Source organism: Pogonomyrmex barbatus, unplaced genomic scaffold (assembly GCF_055798465.1).
Source record: "Pogonomyrmex barbatus isolate J1 unplaced genomic scaffold, ASM5579846v1 scaffold5, whole genome shotgun sequence".
NCBI classification, from domain to species: domain Eukaryota; kingdom Metazoa; phylum Arthropoda; class Insecta; order Hymenoptera; family Formicidae; genus Pogonomyrmex; species Pogonomyrmex barbatus.
This window is the reverse complement of record NW_028297149.1, coordinates 8,505,426-8,524,513: the sequence shown is the minus strand read 5'-3', so window position 1 is coordinate 8,524,513 and position 19,088 is coordinate 8,505,426. Positions and strand designations below refer to the sequence as shown.

The 19,088-nt window shown below is 34.3% G+C and overlaps 3 protein-coding genes across 3 annotated transcripts; 1 reads left to right on the top strand and 2 right to left on the bottom strand.

The window, feature by feature from the left end:
- Positions 1-8,943: 8,943 nt before the first annotated feature.
- Positions 8,944-12,012, bottom strand: LOC105427397 (serine hydrolase BPHL). The gene is made up of 5 exons (XM_011639099.3): positions 11,095-12,012; positions 10,879-10,969; positions 9,807-10,127; positions 9,262-9,517; positions 8,944-9,178 (listed from the first exon to the last, which is right to left on the bottom strand). The coding sequence occupies exons 1-5, from the start codon at positions 11,221-11,223 to the stop codon at positions 9,076-9,078; spliced, it is 900 nt and encodes a 299-aa protein (XP_011637401.2). The 5' UTR covers positions 11,224-12,012; the 3' UTR covers positions 8,944-9,075.
- LOC105427399 (kxDL motif-containing protein CG10681) lies at positions 10,909-18,340 on the top strand. Its single transcript, XM_011639102.3, has 5 exons — positions 10,909-11,050; positions 15,259-15,433; positions 15,947-16,146; positions 16,235-16,372; positions 17,907-18,340. Exons 2-5 carry the CDS (start codon positions 15,285-15,287, stop codon positions 18,035-18,037), a joined length of 618 nt encoding a protein of 205 aa, XP_011637404.2. The 5' UTR covers positions 10,909-11,050; positions 15,259-15,284; the 3' UTR covers positions 18,038-18,340.
- On the bottom strand, positions 12,473-14,572 carry vih (ubiquitin conjugating enzyme vih). The gene is made up of 4 exons (XM_011639100.3): positions 14,324-14,572; positions 13,832-13,946; positions 13,126-13,330; positions 12,473-13,028 (listed from the first exon to the last, which is right to left on the bottom strand). Exons 1-4 carry the CDS (start codon positions 14,425-14,427, stop codon positions 12,892-12,894), a joined length of 561 nt encoding a protein of 186 aa, XP_011637402.1. The 5' UTR covers positions 14,428-14,572; the 3' UTR covers positions 12,473-12,891.
- Positions 18,341-19,088: the final 748 nt, after the last annotated feature.

The window sequence follows — 19,088 nt, the reverse complement described above, 5'->3', positions numbered from 1 at the left end:
AAACAAGCAACACTCTTTAAGGGCTAATTTGATTAATCCCTAAGGAAAAGTTTGATTACTCACTAAGGAAAATGTTAAGGCAGTGTGTTAGTAGTTTGCTGATATATTCGAACCGAATGTACAGCAAATTGACGTCAATCTGCATTAAGGTTTGTAATCTGTCAGTGGAGCCTGTCGACATAATTTAAATATATAAAAGTGGAATATGCCATTTAAATGGCTAGAGTTAATTCTGTCGTCGTATTTTGCTAACAAATTTTGTTATACTTCGCTGGCATTCTGCCGAGAAAATTTATAACAGGCACTTTGCGAAATCTGTTTAATTCTGGAATCTCAATATCATATCTTTAAATTTTTAAAATTCTGTCACTATATATATATATGATTAAGTAAAGTCGGAAATCTCTAATTATTAGCGTGGTAAATTTCTATTAGCGTGATATTAAAATATTTTTATTTTACTTTAATATATATATAAATTGAACGTGAGATGAATTGTTGTTGAGAAATTTGAGATATTTTTGTCCTCAGAATAGCGTTACATCTATAATACTCTTGCCTTTTCTTTTTTGGCGGTGTCGGCGGTACAAGAAGTTTACAGTTAAAAGCGTTTCTCGAAGAATCTTTGCGAGATGCGAGTTCTCAGCGAAGCAGTACTGTATTCGTTCACGATTACGTCCGTGTGACATTACATTGCCTTAACGGCGATCTTCTGTCTTGGTTCCACGTAAGATGCGTTGGCGCGCCATATGTAACGCCCCCTCGAAAACACCTTGGATACAGATCCTGTTAAGAAGTTTTACATGTGATGATGAGCACTTATATCCCATATACGCCATAAATACCGTTCGTGAATAGCGGTGCTAGGAAAAAAAAGCTATTGTCCACAACTCACTCTGGATTCCATGACCTATATTACTTGACATGAATATGAGAAAGCTAACTAAAAACTAAAATCCGACAAAGAAAGAGAGAAAGATATCCTGGTATTGATTCGTTTTCTTTTACAAATTTTTTTATTCAAATTTTTGATCATTTTTAGTTTTAATATACTTTTTTATGACACTCTTATTTTCATTTATTACACTTTGTAATAGCTTTTAAAAAACTTCGTTACGTAGATTTACGTGACAATCTTGACGTTGTAAAAAATTTTGGTATGCCATTCGACTCCTACGCATAGATTTACCTATATATTTAGATGGACATTAATGGTTCATTCATTAAAAACGGTGAGTCAACTGTACATAAGTTCTTCCTAATCATTCTGTTAGAACACGCACGCTGCAGATAGAAAATAGACATGTACGGTAGCAAGTAGACAAATGTAGAGACGCGAAATAAAATTATACATAAAAACTTTAAATTTGACTTAAAATTATCTTTGTAATAAAACTTTATTTGCGGGCACTTAAAGATAATAAAATAATAAAATAGTGATGAAAATTGCAAATTATCACGAGCTTTTAACCCAAATTAAAACAAGTCATTTGGAAAATAAGATCGAATATCGCCTTAACTCTCAGAACGATAGAACACCTGTAAAAGAGTACGATGTAAATGATTAATTTTGGTATGGCCCAGTCCACCCTCATGCAGTAGTCGCCCTTTCCTACCCTAACCTGTTGTAGAAGAAAGTCGATAAGTGACTCACGAATATGTACACGCCCGTGGCAATCTGGTAGGCTTAATTAATGAACAAGCAACGTATTCTGTGTACATAACCACCACGCTAATCGTCTCGGGCTTCCGTTCGCGTAATATAATTAATCGCATCATCATTCTGCCCGTACCGTAATATCTTGCGTATAAATCGACTTGGCGCAAAAAAATGTTTTTGTAATGTTTTTTTCATGACATTTATAAGTACATTGTATTTATGTATACGATATATTATTTTATCAAATTAATGAATGTAAATATAGACTTCTGAAATTAAGGTAAATATAAAATTAGAGAGAAGAGTTAATAATAATCTAGTGAGAACAATGGCGTGCAGTTATATTTAATAAAAATCGAGAATAATCAATACATAAAGAATTCTTTCTATGTATTGATTATTCTTCCACGAAATTATTTTTCGAATCTGCATCTGCCAAATTTTTAGATACCGCAACAAAACTATTCCTTTCATGTATATTGACAACGCGACAGTGTATTCCACCGAGCTCCTTCGTGCTGTCAACCTATTGTCAACTCAAGAATAGAAGTTACATCACGATCGGGTCAAGCGCCGTTGCATTCAGCGCGCCGACACCGACGTTTGATATTGCATTATCCTCGCGACTGCACGATCGTCCGTGCGATCGGGACCAAGCGAGAGAAGGTGTGATCAGCGACGACGACGACGGGGTAGCCGGTTCTGCCTTGTTCATTGCCTTGTATGGATCAAGCTCACGCACCGTCGTCCCGGAGAAGAGAGAATAAGAAAAAAAGGAAAGGTCGCACACGCACGATCACGCGCTCGGCCCGCGCACGCGTGATGTGGTTTCGCGTGATAAACGCCGGCATCGATCACGGCGTATACCCGCAATTTTTATCGTAATTATTATAGCCGGCACGATTCCCGGGCGCGTGCTGAAATCACCGCGTCTGCCTTCTCCCCGGTCGCGCGCGGATGCACGCGGTCGCATCCGACATGCAAGTGCGTCGACCCATCCATCGACACTTCCGCGAAAACGCCGTTTCTACGCGCTTACAGTGCGATCGTTGCTGTAATCGATCGTTGATTGAACGGAATCCTCGGTAAACATGAGATTTCCGAAGGAGCAGAACTCGCGTTCTCCCTGTCTAGTGAGAGATAGCTGAGACGCTTATATAGTTGATTGCGCGCTACAAGTGCTGTAAAATTTATGCTACTTATAAAATTATGCCACTAGTTTATTTACAATGTTTTGTAAGGTTTATTATTGATTGTTTGTTTAGTATCGATGGTTTGTTTTTAGGTGAAGCGAAAAGATTAACTGTGATGCGTCAGAAGCTTGACGTAAGTCGAAAAGTCCTTTCGTCGATCTTGCTGTAAGAGATTGCATAATATCCGACAGAGGAACAATCCACGTGGATACGCTCGGCTTAATGCCCCATGTCTATTGTCCTTCGTTGGCTTTGCTATTAAGCAGCGGTTTCGCGAGCGTAAACGCCGAGTGACATCATGTCCACTTTAAAACCAGATCCGAGCACGTTCCTGTGCGCTGGGAGGAAAAAGTAATGCTGGCGTCATTACGTGGTTGTGTCGCGATAATTAGCGATCGATCTGTATTAAACGTTATTTAATGCCATTTCTATCGGCGACGTTGTGCGCTAGAAGCTAGAAGCTACGTTGTTGTGATAAAAAACGTCGTTATAGGAAGTTATATTGCAATTAAGCACGAGGACGTGACATCATAGCGCGTTTAGAGCTAACTTTGACTCTTAAATCGAGGCTAGAAAACTCTGATTCGTAAATTAGAGAAAAAGTAATTAAGCCTTAATAAACATTTTATTGACTACGAATAATATTTTTATTATTTGTTTCTCTTTTCTTTATACTATCATAAATTCAGAATTGATAAAAATTTTATTTCTATAAATTGAAGGAGAAGAATATTATTAAAACAGTATTATATATAGACATATTTATAGAGAAAAACTTTAATAATATGTTTAATATTTTTAACGGAGAACTTAGGACTTTATCCAATTTCCTAAGATGTTTACGTAACGCAATTTTATTTTATGTGAAATATTAAATATGTGTTGAGATTGCAGAAGACGTAAACAGAACGATGGATATTTGCATAATTATATATGCTTTTTGACGTCAATTATATCATCGAGTCTTATTTATTAGATAGAAGAGACATTTTAGATGTATAGACATGATGATATAGATATTTTTTTATTATTGTTATTATCTTTATTATATTAATAGATACAAATAATCTAATGTAAACTTTGATAAATAACAAAGTAAAGTAAGTCAAAGTAAGTGAGTCTTTTTGATGCGAGTACAATTAAGATCATTCAATAACAGTTCAACCGAAACACATTTTTATTCAGATAGGTGTTTAAAATCTTGTTAATTAAAAATGAACATTTAAATTTAAATCGCACTCAATCGAATTGTGCAAATTGCCAAGGAATCTAAGTACACGGCTCAACTTATCAATCGAGCTTTAATCCTCGGTACTCCTATGACTAACCTTCAGTCTTTAATGTCAAACCTACTCGTATGCCGATGTGTTGCGGATACCAAATTCACACCTGGTAACAGACGAACCTGTGACATTCTGTACGCATGTCACCAGTGCGGGGTGAGCATGACTCATGGTTATCGACCTTGATGGGTGATGGCCGCATTCCCACCCTAACACGGCTCTGCGGAATTTCCGTGAGCAAGGAGTCACGCGCAAAGCGCACCTCGCGATGAAGCAATTGCGACAAGGGGGTTGTTGTACGAAGCTACCCCTGAGTCAGAAGTAGCAACCGTTGAGTCATCAACGATCGATATTACTTATATATATATATATATATATATATATATATACATATACGCGCTATCATTGTCGAGAGAATCGCGTGCGGTTTCCATTTCTGTGGATGATACTGAAACGGCTGGTCATGTAGTAAGTAGAACGTTAATTTTATTGCATTATCTTAATTGCATAATAAGAAATAATGAAAATTTTGAGAATAAATAATAGAGAGATGAAGAAAGCATTAGATCAATTTTGATTAGCATTAGATTAATTAAAAGAGTATATTTACATAATTGAATGTTAAAGTTATAATAATTATAAAATTTTTGAATATACGAAAATAATAAAGTTATAGAAATATAAATTTGAAATGAATTTAATGTTGGTCTCTTCGATAATTTATTTTAATAAACATATTTTATATATATGCAAATGTAAGAGACTTATATATAAATTTAAATAAAATATACACTAAAAATATATAAATATAGAATTATGGATTTATGATGGCCAAAGAAAAGAGGCCAAACTTAATCATACCTTGCCCCGCCTGGTTATTTTATTGATCCTAAAAAGGTGAACGACAACTGATACGCCTAAATGCTTCCATAGGTTCCCGTCTATTCCCGTCTCCATGTAATCGAGAGTTAAGTTAGAAGAGATATTATTGTGCCAAAACATTAAACTTCCAAAAAGTTTTAGATAATCTTAAACAATGCATATTTATGGCTGATTTCTTGTTCATTTGTTTGTAGCAATTATACCTTTAATTTTAATTTAATTTCAAGTACAATATAAAATTTTTAAATTTTTATACGATTTTTTTATAAATATTTGCTTTATATGTAAGTTGACAAAATTATCAATAATATATAATAATTTTACTGCAAGGATTTAATTATAAACAATTTATTACATTCTTCTTAATTTGTAAAAATATAAAGCAGAATATATGTACACAATCATTTTTATATTGATTGCATGTATCTATTCAGTACAAAACAATAATACATAAATTTAGTTTTTTGTACAATAAAAAAAGACAAGACAGATCACAGAATTTTTTACGTGTCACGTATGACAATACAACAAAAATCACAATGACAAATTTCTCGGCGAAATCGTGCAACTGTTTCTGGAGACACCATCTCGTTTATATCCAGGCCAAGATTTTTAATACACGGTCACTTTCTCGTGGGATCGAACGATATGTGGATCCGAATATAAACGACAATATCCACGTGTTTGCCGTAAATGGCTATGTTTTTCATAACAAGATCACCAAAATGTATGCATCGCAACGAAGCCGATAAGTCGATTTCGATTTGAAGATAGGATTATATCTATCATTTTGAAAGGAGAAAATATTTGCACTTCTTAGATTTTTAATAAAAAAAGGATGAAAAAGAAAGAGCATGGATGATAAATTAATTTAAAAATTAATCCACCTTTGCGTATTGCATTATGTTCAGTTGACATATATATGCAACACATATGTATTTTTTACTGATATATAACAAAGTCCAACATTTTACCATACAATACTATGATGTACATAAAAATTAGAATTTTGTAATGAGAATATTATTATTGTCTCTTTTTATTTCATTTTTTATCATAATTTATCACTTGGATGACATAATGCCGAGATAGTAACTATATATCGTGACGATCGTTTTTTTATTCAATCACTAATGTTACATAACGCGTCACGTCAGAACCATTTTGATGCCATTTAAAGGCAATAAAGGCACCCCACTTAATGAAGAAAGGATCGAGAGCCAGAAGTTGCATGTCGAGAGCCCTCGCCTAAAACGAGATGTTGTGTGGGCCGTACAAGGAGATCTCGTTAGTCACTTTTGTATACTACCACGTCGGCAGAATGCATCGAACATGAGGCAATCCAAATCCAGACGTCCGATTGTCGAAAAGCTGAGAATTAACTTGAAAATTTGAATTAAATCACATACAACTTCAAATTTTAAACATAACTTTGAACATATTTACATTTCGTAGAATACAGAATTATTTTACTATTTATATCATGAATTATTATTATTATAAATTATATTTGTCTGCTGACATTTCGCAAGGGATACATGCAAATTGATGTTTGCGATTTGAATACACGCGACTACGCCTACATGCGAACTCGAATATCGCGAGCGAAACCCGCAAAATAAAATTGATTAATTTATCGTTGCCCGAGGCATAACAACTTTCGTACGGTGCTCCAGGGAATGAAACAGCACGGTTTGTTTTATTGTTATGGTCTTCGAGATTAAGGACGGGGTTTTCGAGAGGTGCACTCGGGCAACTTCTTTTACGTGTTCTCTTCCCTTACTGGTTTACGAAAGACCAAGAAGAAGGAATTAAGGGAATTGGCGAAAGTTAAAAAAAAAAGATGGAGGTTTACTTGATCGAAACGAGAAACCTTGTCCATATTTGGCTACACCCGCATGCAGTTTACATTCTGTGTCTTTTTATTGCTTTTTTTCGATCATCCAAGTATGTTTCTTATATTATCGTGCACGTCTGCGGCTTGTATATATAGCATCCCTCGCGAATTTTTATCACATCGATAACTTTTGCTGTCTTTGAAAAATGTCGCATAATGCAGATTGTGATCGATCAAAAATACATGTTTATGCATTTAATCGATTAGATATCTACGAGGAAACACGATGATTGAAGTAGAGGTAGGTCATTGTTAATGCGCAATTTTATTATTTGTTTTGCTGAATCACATCTAGTTAAATTCGCGAAATGATAACAGAGAAATCTTGAAATATTCCGAGACGTTATTTTGATTGAATTTATACACACGGAAATGTTCATGTGAGCGCGAGGCGAAGATTTGAAACGCGCGATATCCATGCCTCGGGGAACATGACTCCGTGATATTCTAGCGAAAATGTAAAAGTCAAAATAAAAAGTGAAAAATCGTTTCTTTTCGTATGTATAATCGAAATACGCGAATATGCTTACTATTTCCGACATTTTTTATTTACGAAATTTTTGGATATCCGTCTTCAAAAATCTACATAAATTCGTGGTTCCTAATTAAATACGGTTGAACTTTAATATAAGGAAAAAACGAGGGGTTTGTTTAAAGGGTTCGTAAAGGGTTCAAAAAGTAAATTTTAGATTTTATATTTAAAGTAGATTGATTTTAAAAATCATAAATTTGTTTTTTTTTTAGGTACAATTTTAAAATAGAATTTTTAAGTAAAATATTTAAAATAGAAATTATATATCTATTTCATTTTGACACTTGTTATTTTTGACACTTTTATATATAACATGTTTATTTTTTTTTTAATCAACTTTTGAAATAATCAGGACACAAAAGAAATTAATCTTCGAATTATCTCTCGGTCAAAATAGGTCGGCACTAGAAGTTCACGATCCACACCTTCTATTTGCGCGTTATCTCTGATTTCAATACTGGGTTATGAGATCCCAATAGAGCTATTTGGGGTCGCATGTTGCTGTTTGGTCAATCTCTACTCGTTATACGACCGAGTTCGATCGTCAGACAAGTCGAATGAACGGTGAAAAAGCATCGTGCTCTGGCCCTCTTTGGATATAAAGGCACTTGTATAATAAGTGGCACAAGACCGCTTTCTATCTATGTGCGAAGGATTTCTCGGTGTATATTCTCAAATGCGACATACAAGCGCCAACGAGCGAACGTAAATCGATTTGATTTCTAATATAAAATAAATCAGAATATAAATTATATATAAAAAAAATGAGCATTTCATATATAATTTCATATTATATGAATAATAATATAGATAAAAATATATGTATTCAGTAATTGTATTATTGATGAATTTAATCATAAACAAACGTAGCGATTAGTGTAAAATATTAAATGATTAAAATATATTAAGATTAAATCATTAGTCCATAATTTTTTAAAAACATAATAAAACGAATAATTATCAAGATAGCTCTGATAAATTTCTTTATTGTTGATGTCATCGATATGTCCAGCTAAAATTAAATGCAGATACGTGATTCTAAATAGCAGTGCACTTTGTGCTTTGAGAATATATAATTTGAGATTAAATGTCACTTGTATCAAACGATCTTACGCAGTTGATACACGATTTTTCACAGTGTGTGTAATAAGGAAAATAATAATTTTTCCTGCGATATTATGTGATAACTGAATCATTTAGTGCGACGTTGTCTTATCCATACGAGGTATTTAAGTATTCAGAAGATGTATTTGTTCGAATATTTCGGATATTATACATGAATTTAGATATTCGAAGTACTTTTAATGAGTAACGCAAATATATTAGGTACTTGGATATATATACGATATAAGTACTCATTCATAATAGCGCTGAATTCTTATTATCTTTTATCAAGTATGATTTACATAAATATTAACTCATTAAATTATTAAATTTGAAAATGTTAAAAAACGACTTTACGTAATAATAAGAGCAAGATAACAAAGAGAAAAATGTGCAATGAGAAAAATTATTTTATTACAAAATTTCAAATATACAAAATAATAATACGGTATGATAAAATGCCATCACGATATCATCATACACCTATAATACATTATATCCTATTGAATTATATGAGACAGTAATTAAAGTTTTGATTGATCAAGAAGGAAATTTGTAATCAAATTATTGAATTCCTCCGGATATCTTAAATGAAGATTGTGTGCGCCTTTTTCGAAAATATGCACTCTGTAAAATAATACAATAAAACTTAGTACAAGGATATTCTATAGATTTTTTTTTTATATTTTCAAATATGCAAAGATACGAACTTTGAATTAGCGATATTTTCTTTTAGATATGTTGGATGTTCCGGTAGGACCATCGCATCTTTGGCTCCATGAATAATTAAAGTCGGACACTTTATTTTCGATAAAATCTGTTTGCACAGGTCACCATTTTGAGTTTTGTATAATCTCAGCACACTGTCTATCCAGTTCGACCAAGTCTTCTGGAAATAATCTTCCCCATAAACTTGTATCATAGGTGTCCTCATTTTTTCCGACCACTTATTGATATCTCTGACGTCTGGACGGTAATATTTTATGAAGTGTTACGCAAACGAAAATGAAATATTTAATGCGCTCTCGATAAAATCATCAGCAAAATATTACATCTATATTTATAAAGTTTAATTACTTTAATAATATTTAAAAGCTCTAGTGATTTATTATAAATTTTAACAAACTTAAAGATTTCTAATATCTCTTTAAAATAAAATCACTTTTATAAATAATGACGTTTTGATAAGTTGCAAATTGTTAAACGCTAGAAAAGACTATAATATAAACAGAGTAAAAACAGAGTAAATCCATACTTTCGTATATTTTTATCTCGTCCGGATGTATGTACGCATTCGCACCAAGGACAATCATTTTGCGAATGCTATCGGGATATGTCGAAGCTAACAGAAGCGATGTGATACCACCGTCGCTCCAGCCGACCAGAGAAAATTTCGTGTAGCCCAGAGTTTTCATTAAATTGTGCGCCCACGTGGCATCGCGCTGAAAGAAATCATCTGGAAAAGTTCGATTGGGTGGTCGCGATTTTCCATAACCAGGTGGATCCCACGCTACTATAGTCAGCTTATTTCTATCCAAATTCTCTATTTGGGGTTTAAAATCGGTCCATATTGTTCCTGAAACATTCATTTTGATCATAAATTTCTATCATTATTTCAGTAAGCAAAATGTTAATATGCTAGTAGCTGGTTAGGAGATTCGAGCAGAAATATTGCAGTAGATTAGAATCAAATGCCTCCGCATTAAGCTCATGTTCTATTCAGCTGCTGTCAACACTGATCTGACAATAGATTGTCAGTAGAAACTGAGTAGCATCTATCGTTCCGTAACCATTTAAATTGTTACGGAATGGTAAACTCAATTTGATCTTTGTAATTAATTGTCATCATTTTAATAGACTCTGTTATGTTTCTGCTAGTTATTCTTTACTAAAATTTAAAGTAGATATTTTGAAAAATCTGCATTTGGTAATTTTGATTAGAATCCTTTTTCTAAACTTGAATTTATATTATTTTAAGATTTTACTATAAATTTAATAAATATTGATTGCAGCTTGACAGGTGTATTGCAAATAATTAAAAGCAATGCTCCAGACTAGTGATAAAAAAGCAATTAAATTGCAGGATGGTAAAAGAGTGGTAATTAAAATTATTTAGAAAGAAGATTATTCTAAAAATTTTATAAATTAAATCAGTAAAATCATAATGATGGAGACAACGCTATCTTGCTTTCCAACAGTTTACAACACCATACAATCTCCGTTCATATTTATATTCCAATAGATGGCAGCAAATACTGAAGCGCAAAGTGAAGCGCAAAACTGTTTATCATTTAGTTTAAAAAAAATTATTGTACAATTAGACTCACCTAGCGCACCAGGCAAAAGTAAGACTGGATGATCACCTGTGCCGACCCTAGCATAATTTATTTCCATGCTGTCGACTTTGATCTTTCGCTCCTATTAAACAGGAATGTATTCTACTTAAGAGGATAATCAGTACATAGATTTTCTATGAAATGGCAGATGGACGAGGAAATGGCAAGTATAACGATTCTATATTTGTGCGCCTTTTCATTACATACCTCCACTTCATGAGCTTTACTTGCCACAGCTGATAATTGCCGAATCCGTAGAGATCTATTCTCAGATTTTATGACTTTACATAACACATTCGTGAAACGAGCATACATTTTGCACGTGTTTATCCACATATTAGTTTGCGACCGACTGAAGCCTTACAAATGGATCGCAATGCAGCAGCACATATCGATATCGTTATATCTATATTACCAAGCTCACATATGCAGATTCAAATTTGAGCGCCTTGACAACGCAATGATAACACGATATGAGACTGATAATATGGCAATGATAATGAATATAATAAGAAAAGTAGTAATGATAATACAATCTGTTTTGTTTTTTATTACTGAGAAATATTGATCTCATTATCCTTATCATCAACAATTTGTTATTTTCCATAACTGATTTCTTTTAATATCTTTATTTATCTCTTCTTAAAAATATTGACTGCATAGACAAAATAAGAAAAAAAAAAAATAACAAAAAATGAAATGAAAATGTTTTTATTTTCATTTAATTTATTCTTTTTAAAAATGTAATCAAATTTGTATTAATAATATAACATGCTTGTCTTGTATAAATGAGCATATTTTCGAAAACTTATTCTTATATACTAAACTAATGAAAATAAGGGCGATGTATTTATAGTCTGATTTTATTTTTAACAAATAGACTGATCTTAAGTAATCTTAAGTAATCTAAGATTCCATACATATAAAAACATGAATAGTATAGTATTTTTGAGATTATAAAAATGACTGTAAATGTTATTTAAAAAATTTCAAATTTTACACGAATATATTTATAAAAAACGATAAATTATCAAGACAACATAATAAGCAAAAGATTGCACTATTTAAAATTCTAAGAATTTTTAAAACTATTTCATATTTCTAGGAATTATATTTTAAAGAATCACGAGTATCAAATCACGAAAATAAATAAATTTGAAAAATCAACAAAAGTATCAAGAAAATATAAGTAAAAAGATTATACTATTTAAAATTTTCAGAATTTTAGACTTACTAGAAGAATTATACTAGAGCCTTAATTTTACAAACACAAATTGTAAAAAATTAAAATTTGACAAAGCATTAAAAAAAATGTAATAAGAAAGAAGATTGCACTAATATTTTAAGAATGTGAAAATTTCTAGAAATATGATTTTAAGAATTTCTTAACTTTTTAATTTAGAATTTTAAAGTGCAAAAATCTTCAAACATAAATTCTTAGAAATTGACAATATTCACAATATATTGCTAGATATGGTATAAACAAGATAAAAAAATAATTACAAAATAGATATTGCATTAAAAACAAATCAACATGCAACATTGATATTTTAAGGAGAATTGGGTATTAATTCTAATGACTATATGATCATTAAAATATTTATTTTAGAACTATACAGTAAAAATGAAAACAAATATAGATGTAATATATGGATGATGGTGGTAATGATAAAAAAACAATTTTTACATGGTAAATAAATAAATGCAGTGCAATTGTCTTAATGTCTTAATATGATTACATAAATTTATAATTGTTCTTACAAAAGTTCCTACAAAAGAGCTTGCGAAACACAAACTAAATGCAATGTGGCATACACATATAGTTGAAGGAGAATTTCGTCATTGTCATGTTTCGAAAGAAAAAAAATCCAATTTAAAGTTAACAGTGCTTAGCGACCTCACAAGGAGTGCAAAAAAATTGTGATTAGTTTTACACTTAATTGTAATCCTACCACTGTTAAGAATAATCTTAAATGATCCAAAATGAATTACGGACATGGCTTATCATGAATCCTGATTACGATTGCTCTGTGTTCGATCAAGTGCTCTGTGATATTTTTCTATCAGATACTTTTTGTATTTCGTCTGATTGTTCCATAGTTCTGCTGCTTCGGGATTAAGCGGGCTATCGTTGTTAGGCTCTATATAACAAAGTATAATTAGAGATTTCATGAGAGATTTCACAAACCAGTATCTTATGTTGTCATATTTTTATCATATAATCACTTTATTACTAACCACCAAGAAGAGATTGTATAGAGAGCAAAATAGTACGGACATCATACAATGCGCTCCATTTTTCTTTCAATATATCTAAGCAGATGTTACCACCAGTGTCTACATTTGGATGAAAACAAGGTGTGGCAAAACGTACTATAGGAGCACTATATGGATAACTATGTGGAAATTCTAAGGTCAATTTATAGATGAGTCCATCATATACCTATAACATATGTAATTTTTGTTAGCTCTTTTTTTGTCATTACATCAAAAATACAATTACTTAAAATAATCTAAAATCTATTATTCATAGACCATTCTTATATTTTTTTTTTTTTTAATATCTTAGACTAGTATTCACACTTTTTATATTCAAGACCATTTAAAATATAGTCTTAAAATGTGATAAACTAACAAATAGAATTGTATTATTTTTACATTTCAACTTCAAAAACAATTTCAACATTAACACATTATTCAAGATGGTATTAAAATTATACTTTCAAAATTTACATAGCTATTTCTTTCAAAATTATATAGTATATAAGTTGATATGATATATATCAACTTGATATGATAGTTGATATGATAATATCATAAATCATTGTTAATGAATTTTATGAACAGTTGCAGTTTATATTAGGATGAAAAGCAACCTTGAAATAAGTTTGAAATAGGAACGGATTAAAATATAGACCTAAGATAGTTTGCAAGACAATCTTACTGTATCTCTTGGTCCTGTAATCGTCCCAATCCACTTAAATAAATTTTCTCCCTCTGGAAAAGCAGACACTCCCTGTTCAGTGTTCATCATGAGCACCATGAGCTCCTTTTGTAATCTGCAAGATCAGTGATAGAACAATGATATATAAAAATTTAAATGTTTCTATTTTAAATGTTTATAAGCAATTTCAATGAGACAAGTTAGAGATAACTAGATAGCAGCAAGAAAAAACAAGATATTATAAAATCAAATTTCACAAAAGATTCTCAATTACACACGCTTGGCATCATTTAAGCTTTGCGATAGTCCGTTAGGTTATGTGACTTCGTCGAACAGAATGATATCGATTGCGTTATGGGCTTCTGAATGAAAATTTAAGAAAAATTCAAGGATCGCGAACGTTCGACTTAATCAGCACGATTCGTCCGAGGGAAAACTCGTCAGTCGGTTCGCACTTGGTGCTTTATTAACAAAATCCGTCTCCGAGCGTACCGTTTGCTGACTGCATGATTGTCCTTCGGCAGACTCTGCTTCTCCTCGGCGGCCTTAGTCGGAGTATTCTGCATCGAACTGAACGGATTCACGTTCTGTGCCATCCTTAGATATGAAGTCTTTCACACTCCTGGCGAAAATCGAACTATCGTCTTTGCGGAGCGAAACCCTCCCTCCCTCTTTTTCGCCCGGACTTAGACTCGATTGACGGCTAACTCCACAACAGCACGACGGAAATTTGAATGCTGCACGCGTTTTACTGCCCGATTCGAAAACATCGAGCGGCAAAACAGCTGTTGCGCCGAGCGGCGGCGCGTCGCGCGGTTTCTCGTCCTGCGCGTCGCGCGCCTCTCGTCGCAGTTTCGTCGTGTTTTGTCGCGTTGTGTGTCGCGTCTGGTTGCGTCGCACATATTTCAAATCGTGCCGATTCGTCTTTTTGGAGTGGAGATAATCGCCGGACTCGACGGACGACTGTCGCGTTTTCTTTTCGCACATTTTGTACCACTAATCTAATTAATCTAATTCGGTCTAATTAATCTAATTGGTCTAATTTGATGCATCACGGTGATCGATAACAACTTCGTCGTCGCCCGCATTAGCCCTTTACGTCGACGCGAACCTTCTTCAGGAAGAGAACGCAGCGGAATGAGGATACAACAGGGCGAATAAGCTCGGCATAACGACGGTGTAATTGCGAGAATGTTGCTTGAGAGTTGACATTTTTTTCTCGTTCAACGTGATGATCCACATGACAGGGGTTAAAAATACGTGCAATCTGCTGTTCAATTCGTGAGTCACCCGAAGTAACCGTCTTCTGCGTCAGCAGAAATTTTGCATGAACGCGCAACTCCGCGTGATAACGCAAGCCTCGATGCTGAGCAAGTTGGATGGAGATTTTCTGATGGAATTGTTTGATGATGAGACTCAATTTGCAGTCTGGTAATCCCGTAGTGGCGAAAGCATGGCAGCGGCACAAGGCACACCGGAGTCGGATACCGGAAGCTTCGAGTGCTTCAGGAATTATACGGCGCCGGAAGTGTTCGTGCAAGGCCTAGCTGGCATCGTTGATCAGCAAGATGTGGAGTCTATGATTCGTGCTCAGAAACAGATGTAAGCATTATGTCTAAATTTTTTTTGGATTCTTGGTGCTCACAACGTTCATGAGTATCATTTGTCTTTGTTTAACATTCGGTGGACAATAAACTTTATAATAATAACATTATTATTCATTTCTACGAATGTAGATTAATTTTATTCTTGGTTTAATTTATTCTTTATCTTTTAAAAAAAGATGAAGAAAATAAAAAAAGATAAAAAGTTAAACAGATATTAAAGTTAATTTGTGTTGGGAGAAATAGGCATAGATCAATATTATTTTATTTACTCAACAATTGTAACTATTGCGTATATTTGTCATATTACATTTATATCGTTGAGTGGAACTTATAATGTCGATGGTAATGCTACTTAACTATTATATGTTTACCAGATAAAATGAATCTAATTCTAAGAATCTTACGAGCATTAAAATACAGAAAATATTTAGTGTTTAGTTTTTTTTTCAAGATATATTTACATATCATATAATGTTACTTTTATCTCTTCTCTTTTTTATGTTTTCAGGTTACAGAGATTTGAAAAAACCAACGAGATGTTGACAAATTGCAATCAATTGTCAGTAAACAGACTCAAGACAGCTGGTACAGAATTCAAAAAGCACACTGCTCTTTTAATCGAGATGAAGAGAGACCTGGATTATATTTTTAAGAAGATTCGCTTGATAAAAAATAAACTGAGTCAACAGTATCCACAGGCATTCAATGGTAATTAATTATACAGATAAAATAAAAGAGTTGAAAGTAATAGAAACACAATTCGTTGTTTATATTTTCCATCTACATGAATGTGCAGAGGCGGTAAGAAGCAGCTTGGCGGAGGAAGTGATCGTGGAGGATGTCGATTGCCCAGTGAAACCCCTCGAACCGGAAGTCGTGCCGCTACCACCCGCCCCGGCTCATGGTATTACCGAACAAGATCCCGATTCAGATGGTAATGAAACCTCCATTAAACATACTCATATCGCTAAAGAATAAATCTAATGTTCTCGACGAATGTTCAAATGTAAAATACTTAAATTTACCTACGGAACGAAAGGCCGGTTTGATTCAGGTAATACACATTATATTTCTAATATGTATATTGGCAGAGAGCCGAAAAAAAGGAATGTATCCTATGCTTTGTTGTAAGAGGACAAAGAAACCTATTTCTGAATCAATTGTTTCTAAATACTCAGACGATTTATTGTTGTGAGATGTATATGTAAAATTACATTAGCTATACATGAATGCATAAGAGACTATTTTAAGAGAATATTTCTATTAGAAATGATCGATGTTAACGAGAGAAGTGACGTATCTCGCTTCTTTAAGATTGCGCTTTACCTGACACCTTGTGCATTTTCTCTCTCATGGGAGATATTAGTACAAAATACCAGTGTAAAAAGTATCAATTACCGCAAACGTAGGCGAATCGATATCTTCCGATTATTTATGCATATTTTCATTATTACTCGCATGTAAAACTAACGTCACATACGCGAGCAAACTTGCAATACAGATGGTACAAAGTAAATTTCCATACTAGTTAGATTACGGAAAAATAGTTAACAGAGATAAATCGTGCGAATAATTTTTTTATTATGAATAAGAAGAAAGCTGTGTTATGTTAGATATCCGTTGTGTAGGCATCAGAAAGAACATTGAGTACGGAAGTTTACTATTTTGAGTGTTCTCTCTTCATTACGTAATTCACCGACTTGTCGCGTAAGTATGTACATAACTCGCATAACAACATGCTTTCGATGTACGAGCCGATTTATTGCTTCTCCCAGCGCATCGCAAAAAAAGCTTGTTCATGTGTTACATAGTGCATTATTGTAAATAAAGATTCGTTCGTTGTCTACCTCGTCGCACACAGAGTCGTCTATTCCATGCTACTCCGATAGGTATGTCCACAACGATTTACAGTTTTGAAACACTCGGAAACTGCCTGACTCGCAACTCCTTGATGCTGCAGAATAGTCGCTGCAGACTATAAAGTTTAGGAGCGCAGCTGGACTGAAAGATTAAGTTAAGTTATCTTGCGCGCGGATGCGAATGTGTGCCATGCGGAGGAACTTGCGTCACCGTATCGATTGGTAGCTTGAGATCGTTTCTAATATTGATGCCTTGGAGTATACGCATAACAATCTGCATTCTGCGAGTCAGAATCAGTATCAAGGTGCTCCGATAGATTCGTACACGCACTTCCCACTGTAAGATAATGCGATCCACAATGTAAAACATTCCGGTCGTCCGAGAGAGAGAGAGAAAAAAAGAAATATATAAGTGTTTTTCGTTCGTTCTTCGTTCTCGTTTTCCCTGCAGTTTGACTTATCCCGATCAAATTGTCCCATCCTCTTTCTGCAAAACAGAAAAAGAGTAAACAAAAAAAAAAGATAAAAATAAAAAAAATAAAAAAGAAATCGCGAACGGCGGTAATTAGCCAGAAGACTAATGACATGACTTCCATTGTTGGTGTACAGTGCCGGTCGAGGAGTTTCAATTCGCGAAGCTGCGCAAACGGCGAATAAAGAGTAACGACAGCTCGTCGACGGAGAGCAACAACGATCAAAGTAACGCCGACACATCGTCCTGCACGTCCGACACCGGTTAAAAGAAAGCCGGGCAATAATGAGGGAAAGAGAGGGAAAAGAATGAGAGAAATCTTTATCATAATAATATTCCAAGTTGGACTAATGCACCGGCCATTTCGAGGGTTACTTGAGACAAGCTGCTTGTACAAGCTAATCATTCGATTGAAATCAATCAATTGGCATTAAGGTCGCGGGATCTCGAGATCGAGGTAGAGAGCGTCTAGATACCGCCGATGCCGCACACAGCATATCTCGATGTCATTGTGTGATCTGCGAGCTTGTGAATACTGTCAATGAGCAAAATAAATTCTTTGTACATGGTAGAGCGTTTCTGTGTTGCTCAATTCCATACGACTGCTTCCGTCGAGTACAATGGCGCGGGAGGGAAGGAGAGAAAGAATGTGGGAGAGACGTCCCTGTGCGGACGTCCGGGGACTTTAATTCGCGGGTCGCGTCGAATCGCCGTCGGGCCACCACCTGGAACGTTTCATTAGCGAGGACGCAGCCGTCGCCGTCGTGAAATATTTCACTCGTCCGGCCGGCAAAGGTGGCGCCGAGATTAATGCGAATGCTTTTCACGGCTGCATTCGCGGATGAGTCGCGCCGGCTCGCTATACTTAGCCGGCGTGACGCGTGTCTGGAAAAGATTCACGTGACTTCTTTCGGCGCGTTAACTCAGGAGGAAGGCATTCGAAGTGTCCACTGCACGTGTTCAGCGCAACGGGGGTACTGTGAGGGATGTCGTTGTCGACGTCCGTCGTTGCGACGCGAAACGGGATGCAAGCGGCTCTGTGTCGGATGCACCAGAACTCGCGCTCTTTTTTTCGATCATTCACGCTTAAAGGGAAAATCTGACAAAAATAGGAAAACTGATACGGATTTCAGATGTCGGAGATTATTTCCATTTCAAAGTCGCGAATTCTAGAATCTCTTTCTTTTTTTGCAATAGCTTTTATGGGAAGATTTAAAAATAACTTTGTAGAAACTACATCTCTCTGTCTTTCTCTCCTTCTCTCTTTCTCCCTTTTTTTTTTGGTTCATTTGCAAAGGTTCATTTGCAAGTCTTTTCGT

Excerpts from the sequence above, each read along its gene's own strand:
- LOC105427397 (XM_011639099.3), bottom strand. The coding sequence starts at position 11,223 with ATGTGGATAAACACGTGCAAAATGTATGCTCGTTTCACGAATGTGTTA. Across the intron at positions 10,970-11,094 it reads GTAAAGCTCATGAAGTGGAG|GAGCGAAAGATCAAAGTCGA; the intron begins GTATGTAATGAA and ends CCTGTTTAATAG. Across the intron at positions 9,179-9,261 it reads GAAAATATCGCTAATTCAAA|AGTGCATATTTTCGAAAAAG; the intron begins GTTCGTATCTTT and ends ATTATTTTACAG.
- vih (XM_011639100.3), bottom strand. The coding sequence starts at position 14,427 with ATGGCACAGAACGTGAATCCGTTCAGTTCGATGCAGAATACTCCGACT. Across the intron at positions 13,331-13,831 it reads TTACAGGACCAAGAGATACA|GTATATGATGGACTCATCTA; the intron begins GTAAGATTGTCT and ends CATATGTTATAG. Across the intron at positions 13,029-13,125 it reads TATACAATCTCTTCTTGGTG|AGCCTAACAACGATAGCCCG; the intron begins GTTAGTAATAAA and ends TTTGTTATATAG.
- LOC105427399 (XM_011639102.3), top strand. The coding sequence starts at position 15,285 with ATGGCAGCGGCACAAGGCACACCGGAGTCGGATACCGGAAGCTTCGAG. Across the intron at positions 15,434-15,946 it reads ATTCGTGCTCAGAAACAGAT|GTTACAGAGATTTGAAAAAA; the intron begins GTAAGCATTATG and ends TTATGTTTTCAG. Across the intron at positions 16,147-16,234 it reads GTATCCACAGGCATTCAATG|AGGCGGTAAGAAGCAGCTTG; the intron begins GTAATTAATTAT and ends ATGAATGTGCAG.